The sequence below is a fragment of the Hylobates moloch genome, unplaced genomic scaffold (genome assembly GCF_009828535.3).
Source record: "Hylobates moloch isolate HMO894 unplaced genomic scaffold, HMol_V3 SCAFFOLD_36, whole genome shotgun sequence".
In the NCBI taxonomy this organism is placed as follows: Eukaryota; Metazoa; Chordata; class Mammalia; order Primates; family Hylobatidae; genus Hylobates; species Hylobates moloch.
In genome coordinates, this window is record NW_026652311.1 from 110,146 (window position 1) to 126,270 (window position 16,125).

At 37.3% G+C, this 16,125-nt stretch overlaps 1 protein-coding gene across 3 annotated transcripts in view; it reads left to right on the forward strand.

Annotated features, from left to right (window-relative positions):
* Positions 1 to 16,125, forward strand: part of LOC116463446 (intraflagellar transport protein 80 homolog) — a 148,981-nt gene that overhangs the window by 47,444 nt on the left and 85,412 nt on the right. For all 3 annotated transcript variants that reach the window (XM_058434625.1, XM_058434626.1, XM_032146558.2), the window contains 2 exons: positions 3,263 to 3,352; positions 4,690 to 4,827. In XM_058434625.1, coding sequence (XP_058290608.1) covers positions 3,263 to 3,352; positions 4,690 to 4,827 — 228 coding nt within the window. The remainder of the gene's footprint in view (positions 1 to 3,262; positions 3,353 to 4,689; positions 4,828 to 16,125) is intronic.

Sequence of the window (16,125 nt, forward strand, 5' to 3'; positions counted from 1 at the left end):
TGTGTCTTGGGGTTGCTCTTCTTGAGGAGTATCTTTGTTGTGTTCTCTGTATTTCCTGAATTTGAATGTTTGCCTGCCTTGCTAGGTTGGGGAAGTTCTCTTGGATAATATCCTGGGGCCGGGCGCGGTGGCTCACACTTGTAATCCCAGCACTTTGGGAGGCCGAGGCGGGTGGATCACGAGGTCAGGAGATCGAGACCACGGTGAAACCCCGTCTCTACTAAAAATACAAAAAAGTAGCCGGGCGTGGTGGCGGGCACCTGTAGTCCCAGCTACTCGGGAGGCTGAGGCAGGAGAATGGCACGAACCCGGGAGGCGGAGCTTGCAGTGAGCCGAGATCGCGCCACTGCACTCCAGCCTGGGCGACAGAGCGAGACTCCGTCTCAAAAAAAAAAAAAAAAAAATCCTGAAGAGTGTTTTCCAACTTGGTTCCATTCTCCCCATCACTTTCAGGTACACCAATCAAAGGTAGATTTGGTCTTTTCACATAGTCCCATATTTCTTGGAGGCTTTGTTCGTTTCTTTTTACTCGGTTTTGTCTAAACTTCTCTTCTTACTTTATTTCATTAATTTGATCTTCAATCACTGATACCCTTTCTTCCACTTGATCGAATCAGCTACTGAAGCTTGTGCATGCGTCAAGTAGTTCTCGTGCCATGGTTTTCAATTCCATCAGGTCACTTAAGGTCTTCTCTACGCTGTTTATTCTAGTTAGCCATTCATCTAATCTTTTTTTCAAGGTTTTTAGCTTCCTTGTGATGGCTTAGAACATGCTCCTTTAGCTCGGGGAAGTTTGTTATTACTGACCTTCTGAAGCCTACTTCTGTCAACTCGTCAAAGTCATTCTCTGTCCAGCTTTGTTCCATTGCTGGTGAGGAGCTGTGATCCTTTGGAGGAGAAGGGGCATTCTGGTTTTTAGAATTTTCAGCTTTTCTGCTCTGGTTTCTCCCCATCTTTGTGGTTTTATCTACCTTTGGTCTTTGATGTTGGTGACCTACAGATGGTGTTTTGGGGTGGACGTCCTTTTTGTTGATGTTGACGCTATTCCTTTCTGTTTGTTAGTTTTCCTTCTAACAGTCAGGACCCTCAGCTGCAGGTCTGTTGGAGTTTGCTGGAGGTCCACTTCAGGCCCTGTTTGCCTGGGTATCACCAGCAGAGGCTGCAGAATAGCAAATATTGCAGAACAGCAAATATTGCTGTCTGATCCTTCCTCTGGAAGCTTCGTCCCAGAGGGGCACCTGCCTGTATGAGGTGTCAGTCGGCCCCTACTGGGAGGTGTCTCCCAGTTAGGCTACACAGGGGTCAAGGACCCACTTGAGGAGGCAGTCTGTCCATTCTCAGAACTCAAACGCCGTGCTGGGAGAACCACTGCTCTCTTCAGAGCCCAGTTGGAAATGCAGAAATCACCCATCTTCTGTGTTGATCACGCTGGGAGCTGCAGACCAGAGCTGTTCCTATTCAGCCATTTTGGAATAGTGTTCCTGTAAATTTGTTTAGATACCTGTAATTATGCTTGTATAAATGAAACTCAGGAAGCTGGTTATATCACAGTTGGTCAAGTAAAATATGGCTTAGTGGTTCAGTAGAACCTTTGGGCCAGGAGGTATTAGAGAGAAGCAAAGTATCCATTGCCAAAATTAGCTAGAGAGAAACAGGACTTAAAGTATAATTAGTAACTTCATGCAAATTATCTATTCCTTTTGGGAGACTGAAGCAGCTGCAATTCTTCTTGAGCATAAAAACGTATTCAAATTGGGATTGTCCACAAAAAAGTGTGCTTAATTAATTCTTGCTTGTGGAATGCAGTTCAGAAGTATATACCTCATGTCTTTTAAGGCCTTCTCAACACCTCGAACTTGGTTTTATGGTGAGGAAATTTTTATTTATTCATTGAATAAAAATGTAATGCATACCTATTATATACCAGGCACTGTGGTAGGTATGAGATAGTCAAAATGAAACAGAACATAGCTTCTGCCTTCAAGAAGCTTGTTGTTCAAAGGAATTTTACAAAATGCCTAATAAATTAATAAATAAATAAAAATTATTATATGTATAACAATATGCAAATATTTGTAATATATGTTGATACCCTAAATTACAGTGTAAGGAAAATTTAAATCATATTTTATTCATAAATCTTGAATATGCAATATTTATTTTGTTCCTTTAAAATGAAACTCTTAAGAATCCATGGCTGGGCACAGTGGCTCATGCCTGTAATCCCAGCACTTTGGGAGGCCAAGGCAGAACTTAACGATTTTCATATCAATGGGAGGTACTGGAACCAATCCCCCACAGATACCAAAGAATGACTGTATACATAGAATATATATTTATCTATGGAAAACATATTTTTGTTACATGGTAAATACAGCAGAAGTTTCTCGGAGTAGTCCAGTTGTAAACCAGACACATGAAGATAAAGTGAATGAAACTTAGAAGACTATGACGAACAGAATGAAATGAAGAGGGTATTAAAGATGTTTGTGCAGAAGTTTAAAAAAAAAAAAATGGTTGGTGGGGGCCGAACATGGTGGCTCACGCCTGTAATCCCAGCACACTGGGAGGCCCAGGCAGGAGAATTACTTGAGCCCAGGAGTTTGAGACTAGCCTAGGCAATATAGCAAGAGTTCTCTACCAAAAATGAAAAAAAAAAAAAAAATTAGCTGGGTGTAGTGGCACGTGCCTGTAGTCCCAGCTGCTCGGGAGGCTGAGGCAAGAGGATTGCTTGAATGTGGGAGGTCGAGACTGCAGTTAGCCCTGATCACATCATTGAACTCCAACCTGTGTGACAGTGAGACCCTGCCTCAAAAAATAAAAAATAAATAAATAAATACGTAAACAAGCATGAAGGCAATATCAGTAATGGGATCTGCTATATGAAGGAGAAAGCAAGATTTGGATTCAGTTGACATTTTTGGAATACGTAACATATTCATTCAGTGTTATTGTATAAATGTCTAGCTTGAAATAGTTCAGCAGCAAGTCATTTTCCATCTGGAGTCCAGGCAACTGAGGAAATTCATAAGCTTTGAAGCTATATAGTGGATGTCTTAGGTGCTAGGTGCTTACATTAGTGTAAATTACAAATGAAACAAGGAAATGAGGTATTGTACATTGGCTATAAAAGGAAGATAGGAATCCCTGAGAAGATGACAAGGGAGTCGTTAGAAAGAGGCAAAATTTATTTTCTTACAGAAAAAAACTTAAGTGCTTTTAAAGTTATAATTAATATCTTATTCTTACTTTTTTCTCACAGTGGAAAGCTCATGATGGCATTATTTTAAAAGTAGATTGGAACTCAGTCAATGATCTTATTTTATCTGCTGGTGAAGACTGTAAATATAAGGTATGTAATGTTTAGATTTATCACTTGGCTGAAATAATCAAATTTATAAATAGCATATAAGAATATTCTTTTAGTTTTTTACTTTAGCCATGTCTTTTTACTCCAGTAATTTGGCAAATTATTTTATAATGTTAAGTGGTATTTTAAAGCATGGACTTCATAAAGACTATCTCATTAGCCTGGACAACACAGTGAGACCCTACCTCTACAAAAAAAAATTAGCCAGTTGTGATGGAGCACATCTGTGTTCCCAGCTACTTGGGAAGCTGAGGTGAATGGATCACTTGAGCACAGGTGGTTGAGGCTGCAGTGAGCCATAATCGTGCCACTGCATTCCAGCCTGAGCAACAAAGTGAGACCCTCTCTCTCTCAAAAAAAGAAAGACTATCTCATTGATATATAGAGCTTGATATTTAATAAGTAACAATATCAGTGTAGCCCGTAATTTTACCGTGACTCAATATAAGTCAATTCAGTATGTTTTTAAAAATCAACCCTGCTGGTTTACTAAATATTGATCAATTTCAGGTCAAAATAATTTGTAGAGAGGAATAAGGTTTAATATATTAATAACTAGAGTTAGAGGCAATTAAATTGAAATAAATACTTTTAGAGAAAGTAGGTAGAGCCCTTACAGGGAGAAAAAAATTTAAGCAAAGTGGTAAGCAAGCTAGGTATGGTAGCTCATACATATAACCCCAGTGCTTTGAGAGGCCAAGGCAGTAGGGTTACTTGAGACCAGGAGTTGGAGAACAGCCTAGGCAATATAACAAGACCTCGTCTCTACAAAAATTAAAAAATTAGCCAAGTATGGCAGCATGTACCTGTAGTCCTTGCTACTTGGGAGGCTAAAGCAGGAAGATCTCTTGAGCCCAGGAGATCAAGACTGCAGTGAGCTATGGTCATGCTACTGTACTCCAGCCTGGGCCACAGAGTGAGACCCTGTCTCTAAAATTCAAAAAACAAAACAAAGCTAAGAACTAAACATTTCAAAATGTACTATTATATTTAAAAGGATTTAAAATGGGTAGATTTTATGTTCAGAGATTTAGTAAAATCTGAAAATTACGACAATGTTATAAAATAGTTTCTTTTTGAGATATTTAGGCTTAAAGGAATACAGCTTTGTTTTCCCCTTGTGTGATAGTAAAGACGTTTAATTGCTAATATATAAGGTGCTGATTTCTAAATTTTTATTTACTACCTTACTGGAAGACAAACTTGTTTTTATGTGGTGTCTGTTATAAAACATTTTTATTTTATTTATTTATTTTTCTTTTAGTTTTGGCAAACTTCTCCCTGATATTATAAAAGATTTTTAAAAATTGCTTTTGTAGGTGTGGGATAGTTACAGCCGCCCACTGTACAATTCACAACCTCATGAGCATCCTATTACTTCAGTTGCCTGGGCTCCAGATGGAGAATTATTTGCTGTTGGATCGTTTCATACTTTACGCTTGTGTGATAAAACTGGGGTAAGTTATAGTGGTGAGCAATCACAGATGTGCTGTTATAAATGTGGTAATGCACAACACACATGGTTCTCAATCTTTAAAAAACATTTTCAATGGATGCATTTGGTTGAATCTTTCTGATTTGTCTTCTTAATATGCTGGTTCAATTAATTCCAGATATATGGGACCAAAATCTGTTTAAGTTTGAAGAATGGGCACGATCTCTACTATTTGTCTTTCTGGAAATACTTATTTTGAGCATGATTGTGAAGGATGAAGTAGTTAAAGTATTAAAATTTATGCCCATTCAATATGGAAAATTCAGTTTTAAACTTTTTTTTGCTAACCTTTCACTGACTTGAAGCTCATAAACTTTTATTTATTTTTTGCTGTCAATATGTTTCATACGAAATCTCAATTGCATATTTTGTGTAAGAAATTAGTGCATTTGAAAAATAGTCATTTTAAGACCAGAGGACATGGCTGGATGTGGTGTTTCATGCCTGTAATCCTAGCACTTCCGGAGTCCGAGGAGGGAGGATTGCTTGAGCCCAGGAGTTTGAGACCAGCCCAGGTAACATAGTGAAACTCTGTCTGTACAAAAAAAGTTAAAAAATTTGCCAGGCATGATGGTGCATACCTGTGGTCCCAGCTACTGGGAAGACTGAGGTGGGAGGCTCACTGGAGCCCAGGAGGTGGAGGCTGTAGCGAGCTATAATCATGCCACTGTACTCCAGCCTGGATGAGAATTAGACCCTGTCTCTAAATAAATAAATAAATAACCAAAGGACATATTTTTCTTTATCAAGAATTCATACTTGAATACATGCAAGAATTTTTCCCCATAAGAGAATATGCCCTCCTTCATACAAATTCTGTTTAGAACCTGGGGAAATAGCCAAGCTCAGCAGCATTTACCCATTGTACTTGAATGAATTGTTCATTGAAGTACCCCAAAAGCAGCAGCATTATGTGGTAAAAAGAGTTTGAGTGCGGCTGTTTTATACTATTCCTAACTGGGGAAATCATAAAATTGTTCTGTGGCTTATTTGCCTCTAATGCAGAATAAGACAAAATTTTTAGAGCTTTTAATCTATTAAGATTTCTGGTTACTTGCTTTCTATCGCATAAAATATGAAGTCCTCTGCTTGGCTTTAGAAGCTGTTTGAAACCTGGTGCCAAAGAAAATCCAGTCTTTTCCCCCACAACTCTCTAAGTGTGTTCAACTCACATTGAACACTGGCTTTTGAACCTTTCCTGCTTCTTACTAACATCCCCACTCATTTTCTCATTTCGTGGAATACTTTGATTTCTGTCTTAGACCATAGTGAGTCCCACTCATTCTTTTCTTTTCTCTTTTTTTTTTTTTTTTGAGACAGAGCCTTGCTCTGTTGCCCAGGCACAGTCTCAGCTCACTGCAAGCTCCGCCTCCCAGGTTCACGCCATTCTCCTGCCTTAGCCTCCCTAGCGCTGGGACTACAGGCACTCGTCACCACGCCCGGCTAGTTTTTTGTGTTTTTAGTAGAGATGGGGTTTCACCGTGTTAGCCAGGATGGTCTCGATCTCCTGACCTAGTGATCCACCCACCTCAGCCTCCCAAAGTGCTGAGATTACAGCCGTGAGCCACCCCGCCCGGCCTGAGTTCCACTCATTCTTAAAGGCCTGTCTCATGTTTGACTTCCTTTGATCATGCCTTCCATTGACTCTAAAGTTTGTATATTTTTCTAATTTCTTTTCTGCTAGGTCTCTCCTTTCTCAATTACAACGTCAGGATGTTAGATCATCCCATCTAATCACTTAAGGAGCTTTTACCTCTGATTTTTCCTATCAGTGATTCTAAATCTATAGAATGTGTAGTCTCATTTTCACAATGCATTACATTCTTACATTGTCAATTTTAGTTTCATGTATATTATTTTTGACTCCCTAGTTTATAAAATCTGATAGTTCAATAATTCTGTATTATCTGTGCAACACAGTAGATACTCAACAATTTATTAATAAGCCAATTTAAACATAATTTTAGTTTGTCATTTAGATTAAAATATTTTAAAATTTTAAAAACTTATTAAAGGTTTACCTCATTAAGCGTCTAGTCGTTTTATTTAAAATGTTAACATCTATCTTTTATTCAATAGACATTAAATATATACTACTCATCAGACAGTGTTCTAGAAACTGGGGGTATAAATAAGGAAAAGATATAAAGACTTTTACTCAAGTTGTTGACAGTCTAGTGGAGAATTAGACTATAAGACTTACAGTACATTATGACAAGTGCTATACAGAAAGTTTTTTATACAAGCACTGCAAAGGTGTGGAAGAGCCTAACTCAGCCTGTGGGACATTGACTAGAGAGCAGAGCCTTGAAGAATTAGTAGTTCTCCAAGGAGACAAAGTTGGGGAAGAGAGTTGCAGGCAAAAGAAACCTCTTGTGAATCAAAGTACAAAAGAGTATGGTGCTTTTTGTGCAATGTCTGTAAAATTTTCATAGCATAATACCAGGAGATAATACAGAAAAGATAGATGGACTAAAGTGTTTGCCATGCAACAGAATCCAGATTTCAGTCTTTTAAAATCTAATGATATTAGATGTTTGAGCATCTAATATAAGATTTTCTTTGAACAGTTGAAACAGTGAAGTTGGAAATTGAGTATATTAGTCGGTAGAGAGCCATGGATGGTGTGTAGTAACATGGTAGTATTCAAATGTTGGAAATACTGCTTTGAGGTGAAAGGAACAGTGATTCGAGAGAAGGAATAGAATAAACGAAGGTGAGGAATCATAGTTTATTAGAAAAATTAAAAATTTAGTATGGCCACAATAGTTTGGAGTTTATCTTATGGGCAATGGTGAGTCACTGATCCATTTTAGATAGTTACCTTATTAGATTTGGCATTTTTGGGGAAGCATACTCTAAGATCATCATAGAGGACAGATTAGAGTAGAGGTACACTAGAGGCAGGATGGCTAATTAGGAGCTGTTGCAATACAAGAAAATGATGACATTGGCCTGAATAATAGGGAAGTAGCAGTGGAGATGGAAAGAAATAGACAGGTTCAGGAGATAAATCCTTGCTGTATAAGTAGAAAGAGACAAGAATAATTACCTGAGTTTCCATTCCTTACTGTCTGGGTGTTCGCCTGAGGATAATGCCCTTTCATGATGTGATGCCCTGTTCAATCATTACAATAGTAAACCAAGTTACCTAAATTTCAGCATTCCTAAGCATCACCTGGGTATTGCAAAAATACACATTCTTGGGCACTATTTGCAATATGGAGAATCAAAATCTCAGAGAATGAGGCTCTGTGAAGTGGTATTTTTAGGAAGTTTCCTAGTTGTCTATGCAGGCTGTCCTCAGAGGGCACTTGAAGGGAGACTTAGTGAGATGCTTGATATTCCTTTTAAGTTCTGAAATGGGCAGTGCTTAGTCTACTGTAGAAAAAATACCTTGAATTTGGAGATGAAATAGTAAACCATAAGCAGGTGATACCAAAAAAGAATAGTATAATAGAAAAAATTACATTTCTTAAAAATCTCAGGTAATTTATTCTTCTGACTTGTTCTAAGCATCTTCTTCATTTAAAATTACTGTTGGGGGCCGGGCGTGGTGGCTCACGCCTGTAATCCCAGCACTTTGGGAGGCCGAGGCAGGGGGATCACAAGGTCAGGAGATCAATACCATCCTGGCTAACATGGTGAAACCCCATCTCTACTAAAAATACAAAAACAAAATTAGCCGGACGTGGTGGCAGGTGCCTGTAGTCCCAACTACTTGGGAGGCTGAGGCAGGAGAATGGCATGAACCTGGGAGGCAGAGCTTGCAGTGAGCCAAGATCGCACCACTGCACTCCAGCCTGGGTGACAGAGTCTCGCTCTGTCACCCAGACAAAAAAAAAAAAAAAATTACTGTTGGGTTATGTCTGCCACGTTGCTGAAGCAAAAATGTTGATAGTATATGAATCATATGTATGATGATATTATCTCTTAATGTTCTAGACTGATTCTTTCAGAATAGCTTGTTGTAAATACTATTCAAACACTTAACTTTCATTCATTGAATTATCAATAGTTTTTTTGTTCATTTTCTGCCTTGTATATTTCCACAAAAGTATTTGGAGTTCATTTATGCAACCATTTCTTTTTGCAAAGTTTGTATTAACCCTGTAATATATCCTTTTATAGTTATCATTTAGATTTTTATGAATTACTTAATATTTAGATTTTTATGAGTTAATGTGTTATTTATGTGTGTATGTATGCATATTTATGTATTCATGTATGTCTATATATACTTTCTCTCTCTCTCTCTCTCTCTCTATATATATATATATTTGTTCAAATCTTTCTGGAGGATATTTTGATACTATATATCAAAAGCCCAAGAAATAAACATGTACTTTAACCCAGCAATTCCAGTTTTAGGATTTATCCTAAGGTAATAGTAAGATAAAGAATGCTTAGTGGAGAATTCTTTATAATTTAACAAATGAAAAGCAATCTAAATCTCTAACAGTAAGATATTATTTAACTTAATTATGGAATATAATTCTTAAAATGAATTATTATATTGTTATTAAAATGATAATTACTTTTATAATACCATGAAAATGTTTTAAAATATATGACCGCAAGAAAAAAGTAGTTACAAACTTTATGCATAGGGTAATCTTATTAGTATATATCTGTATAAATAAAAAAATAGTCTGACATGATATAACAAATTTCAACAATGGTTATGTCTTGAGTTTGGTGATTTAGTCATAGGTGGTGATAGGTGATTTTTCTTCTTTTTCACATATCTACATTTTCAAAATGTATATTTAAAAAATGTACATTTTCAAATAAAATGTACAGTTTTTGAAAAGGGAAAAAATAGCTTTATCCTTTATTTTATTTAGCTTTCCCTAGATTCTCTAATCATGTAATTCAGCCTTCTTTCTCTTTTTAAGAAATGTTGTTTTTTGAAGCTATCCAATTTATTTTAGAAATATGTATTAGTTAAAATATGGGAAACTATTTTTAAGGTAACATAACTTTTTTTTTTTTTTTTTGAAACAGAGTCTTGCTCTGTCGCCAGGCTGGAGTGCAGTGGCACAATCTCGGCTCACTGCAATTTCCATCTCCCGGATTCAAGTGATTCTCCTGCCCCAGCCTCACAAGTAGCTGGGACTACATGCGCACATCACCACGCCCAGCTAATTTTTGTATTTTTAGTAGAGTTGGGGCTTCCCCATGTTGGCCAGGATGGTCTCAATCTCTTGACCTCGTGATCCACCTGCCTTGGCCTCTCAAAGTGCTGAGATTACAGGCGTAAGCCACTGCGCCCGGCCTGGTGACATACATCTTTATTGGGGAATAATTCTACTCACTAAGATATAAATGCTATGAGCATTTTGAGTTAAAAAAAAGTATGTAAATACTTTTTGCAAATCTTTTTTTTTTTTTTTTTGAGACAGATTCTTGCTCTGTCACCCAGGCTGGAGTGCAGTGGCACTATCTCAGCTCACTGCAATCTCTGCCTCCCGGGTTCAAATGATTCTTGTGCCTCAGCCTCCCAAGTAGCTGGGACTACCGGCGTCCACCATCACTCCCAGCTGATTTTTTGTATTTTTAGTAGAGACGGGGTTTCACCGTGTTACCCAGGCTGGTCTTGAACTCCTGAGCTCAAGTGATCCGTCCGTCTTGGCCTCCCAAAGTGCTAGGATTACAGGCATGAGCCACCGTGCCCGGCCTCTGCATATCTTTTTTAAGAATCCCAAGCAGACGTTGCCTTTATAGAGTTTACTTTCTTGTTGATAAGACATATATTAAAACATTAATTATACACTCAGTTATTTAATTACAGTTGCAATACATTTTAAAAACAGGAACAGGCTGCTCTTAGTAATGAGAACTAATGTCTGGAGGGTCAAAGCAGGTTAGTGTGATGAAAGGTAAGAAGGGCATTGCTTATTGAGACTCTTCACCTTTTCTTCTTACCAAGTAAGTAGATATGGTAACTGCTGGTGTCGACTTAGAGTAAGTTGACCCAACTTACTCTTAATGGTGTCAATTTAGACCTGAAAATTTAAGTTAGCTTGTGTCAGCTGCTTTTCTCACACAATGTTTTCTCTTTCGAAAAAAAACTTGCCAAGGCTTCTTTTAAAAAGTACATGTTTTCTTGAATCTGGAAATGTTACCCTTAAATGTAGCCCCTTGTTTCTTTTTGTTTCTCTCATAATCTGTAACTTAAAGTGGTATTTATCCAGGGCCAGATTTTGTGAAAGAATTTCAATATCAAATATATAAGAATCTAATCTCCAGGAATGATCTATACCCTAGCATTTTCTACAAATTTATCAAATTTCTATTTAGTGTTTGAGAGCTCTTCACAAATTTTTAGTTGAGGTGCAGTGTTCCTTTTTTTTTTTTCTTTTTTGAGAGGGAGTCTAGCTCTGTTACCCAGGCTGGAGTGCAGTGGAGCGATCTCGGCTCACTGCAACCTCTGCCTCCTGGGTTCAAGAGATTCTCCTGCCTCAGCCTCCAGAGTAGCTGGGATTACAAGCGCCTGCCACAGTGCCCAGCTAATTTTTGTATTTTTTATTAGAGACGGGGTTTTGCCATGTTGGCCAGACTGGTCTCGAACTCCTGACCTCAGGTGATCCACTTGCTTCGGCCTCCCAAAGTGCTGGGATTACAGGGTGAGCCACCGTGCCCAGCCCTATTCTCTTCTTTCAACCATTGACTCAAGTTTCTGGCTGCTTTTTTAAAGAAACAAATTTATCAGGATACAATTTGTGTATCCATGACACATTTTACCCATTTAAAATGTACCCAATTAAAAAAAGTGTTTTTTACTATATTCATAGGGTTGTGCAACCGTTACATAACTCTAATTTTAGAACATTTTCCTCTCCTCTAAAAGGAATTGTATACCCATTAACTGTCAATCCTTATTTTTCCCTACTCTATTCCTAGTCCCTGGCAACTACTAATCTACTTTTTTTCCTATGGATTTGTCAAGTTTGGACAGTTCATATAAATGAAATAATAATGTTATGTGGCCTTTTGTGACTGGCTTCTTTCAGTTAGCGTGTTTTCAAGATTCATCCATGTATCCAGTACTTTATTCTTTTTTATAGACAAATAATATTTCATCATATATTTATAACACATTTTGTTTATTAATCAGTTAATGGACACTTAGTGGTTTCAAAATTTGGTTATTAGAAATAATGCCACTAAGAATGTGTGAACACGATTTTATTTTTGTGTGGACATGTTTTAATTTTTCTGGAGTGTATACTTAGAAGTAGAATTGCTATGACCAGTGTAACCCTATGTTTAACTCTTTGAGGACCTGCCAAATTGTTTTCCAAAGTGGCTGTCTGCCTACTTTTGATTGCTGTCCAGTGTTCAAATACTTGTTTTTGTATTTTGTCTGGAGTACATAGGTGTTATCTGTGAGAAGGCAGATCTAATAGCAGCTGTTCTGCTAATGTGATTCCTTACATATCAAAAGTTTATTTTAAATAATTGAACATGAGTTTGTAAAAATCAGCTTTGCACATTTCAGAGCTATGCTAAACCACTGCAGTGATTCTCAAGGCGGAGTAGAGTGGGAAAGCTACCAGTTTGAATTTCATTGTTCAAGAAATTATCCAGAAAAATAGCCAAAAGGCGTGAATAGTTCATAGACAAATGTAGATGGCCAATAAAAAACATGAACAGATGTTCAATTTAACTAATAAATAGATATAAAATAAAGAAGTAAATAAATAAAATGATATATTTTACCCAATAAGTTAAAAAGATTAATAATGACCTAAAACCCTCAGTTTCACTTAAGCAGGAGGAAATGAGCTTCTTTGTTTATATAGTAATAGTGGAAATATAGAGCAATTTGACTTTTTGAAGGGTAATTTGATGATACATATCCAAATGTCAGATGCACATATCCCTTGACTCAGGAATCTCTCTTCTAGGAATTTTCTTTAAAGAGATCATTGTATAAGTACACAAAGATGTATGCATATCAGTTTTCATCACAGTATTAATAGTGAAAAGTAAAAATAAATGTCCATGAGCAGGAGACTGATTGGTTATTATTCTATATACCTAAAGTGCAATACCCTCAACTCATTAAAAATGGAGAAGAAGGATTATGTTTAATCACCTGGAAAGATACTCGGGATGTTATTTAGTAAAAAGACTGGGTTATAGGATAGCATGTTATTCTATGATCTCACGTAAGTAAAATTGTGTACCCATGTCTCTAACTGTATGGCTAAAAGTATACCCATTGTTGTTGGATAGTATATTTGAGTCATCTTTTCCTTCCTCTTTAGATGATTTTGTGTGGTGTGAGCCTTCCTCTCTGACTCTATATCAGTTACACAGATGCAATAAAGGTTTTAAAACTTTCTTCAGTAAAAATGAGCAGAAGTATGGTGTCACAGAAAATGTGGAATAGGTGGCCCTAAAAATTGGTTCCTCCACTGAAGCAGCCGTTAAGCTGGCAAAAAATGTCAATCAATTTTTTCCAAGCTTTGAGATCTAATGAAAAAAACCACTAGCAACCAGAGGAGTGCTTAATTTAAAAAATATATATATATACTGCTAAATTTTGGGAAGAAAGCATTGTGGCATTTTTGCTTACCTGCCTACCATCCCCCACTCCCAGCCTGGCAGTAGCTAAAATGATGGCAACCTGGATTCTGGTGTGGCTTGCTGGTGTGTGTGTATTGGGTGGTGCAGTGGAGGTGGAGCAGGGTACACAATACGGACAGTGTCCTCAAAAAGTTGCGGTTCTCACAAATTGCACTTTTTAACCTTTCATAGTTCCCTGAATGACTGGCATAAAGTTTTGTCTTTGTTTTGACGCCTTAGAAATCTCTCAGAGTGGCATCAACGAATAAGGGCTTTGGAGGGTCCTCACATATACTGAGGGATCTGGAATGTAACATACACGCCCTGTGCTCAGAAAAGACCAGAGGATGTGAGGCTTGTATCACTGGAATATCTTTCATTTATGAACAAACAAGGAGTGAAAGCTAAAGTAGAGTTGTAGGTGGTCTGGCTATGTATTAAAGGAGTGCCTAGGTCGGAGCCAATTGGCAAAGAGTAGGAGAGTATTTTTTTTCTTTCTTTTTGGCTCTGTCTGGCTGACCACTGAGATAACGGAATGGAGACTTCAGTGACCACACACAAAAAGCAGTCTGCAAAAACAGTTTGGAAAAGTCAGTAAATAGACAGATGACTGAGCCCTCAACAAGCAAAAATGCAAGCCTTGTTGGAGAGAGATTCTGATTTCCAGAGTTATCACATTATGATATTAAAAACATCCAATTTTCAACAAAAAATTACAAGGCATACAGGAAGCAGGAAATTACGGCCCATTCACAGGGAAAGAAATTAATAGAAACCATCCCTGAGAATGCCCAGCATTGGACTTATTACACAAAGACTTTATTTTTTTCAAAGTTTTATTGTTAATTGACAAATAATAATTGTATATACTTATGAGGTACAGGTACTATGTGATGTTTTGATATATGTATACATCGTGGAAAGATTATGTCAAACTAACATATCTATCACCTTACATAACATTTTTTGTAGTGATAATGTTGAAAATCTTCTGTTTTAGCAATTTTGAAATTTACAATACTTTGTTATTATTATTAACCATGCTATGCAATAGATTTTGAAAACTTTCTGTCCTAACTGAAACTTTATACCCTTTGATCAGCATTTCCCCATTCCCCACTACGCACCACCTGGTAACCACTGTTCTATTCTCTACTTTTATAGATTTGATTTTTTTATTTATTTAACTTTAATTTTTATAGATACACAGTAGGTGCAGATATTTATGGTGTATATGAGATGTTTTGATGCAGGCAGGCAATGTATAATAATCATATCACAGAGAATGGGGTATCCATTCCCTCAAGCATTTATCCTTTGTGTTACAAACAATCCAATTATACTCCTTTAGTGATTTTAAAATATGCAGTTAAATTATTGACTATAGTCACTCTGTTGTACTATCAAATAATAGTAGATCTTAGTTATTCTTTCTGATTTTTTAAATACCTATTAACTATTCCCACCTCCTCTCCTCCCCCAACCCATGACCTTTCCGAGCATCTGATAACCATCCTTCTTTTTTTTTTTTTTTTGGAGACAGAGTCTTGCTCTCTCGCCAAGGCTGGAGTGCAATGGAGCAATCTCGGCCCACTGCAACCTCTGCCTCCTGGGTTCAAGCAATTCTTCCGCCTCAGCCTCCCAAGTAGCTGGGATTACAAGTGCCTGCCACCACGCCCGGCTACTAAGTTTTGTATTTTTTTTAGTAGAGACTGGATTTCACCCATGTTGGTCAGGCTGGTCTCGAACTCTTGACCTCAAGTGATCCACCCACCTTGGCCTCCCAAAGTGCTGAGATTACAGGCGTCATCCTTCTACTCTCTATCTCCATGAGTTCAGTTGTTTTGATTTTTAAATCTCACAAATAAGTGAGAACATGCAATATTTGTCTTTCTGTACCTGGCTTATTTCACTTAACATAGTGATCTTGATTTCCATACATGTTATTGCAAATAACAGGATCTCATTCATTTTTATGGCTGAATAGTACTCCATTGTGTATATGTACCACATTTTCTTTATTCATCTGTTGATGGACACTTAGGTTGCTTCTACATCTTGCCCATTGTGAACAGAGCTGCAGCAAACATGGAGATAGCTCTTGGATATACTGATTCTTTTCTTTTAGGTATATACCTAGCAGTGGGATTGCTTGGTCATATGGTGGCTTTATTTTTAGTTTTTTGAGGAACCTCTAAACTGTTCTCCACAGTGGTTGTACAAATTTACATTCTCACCAACAGTGTATGAGTGTTTCCTTCCCCCACATCCTTACCAGCATTTTGTTATTGCCTGTCTTTTAGATATAAGCCATTTTAACTGCAGTGAGATGATATGTCATTGTTGTTTTGATTTGCATTTCTCTGATGCTCAATGATATTGAGCACCTTTTCATATACCTGTTTGCCATTTGTATGACTTCTTTTGAGAAATGTCTATTCAGATCTTTTGCCCAATTTTTGATCATATTATTAGATTTTTTTCCTATGGAGTTGTTGGGTTTCCTTATATATTGTGGTTACTAATCCTTTGTCAGATGGGTAGTTTGCAGATATCTTCTCCAATTCTGTGAGTTGTCTGTTCACTTTGTTGATTGTCTTCTCTGCTGTACAGAAGCTTTTTAACTTGATATGATCCCGTTTGTCCATTTTTGCTTTGGTTGCCTGTACTTGTGGAGTATTAC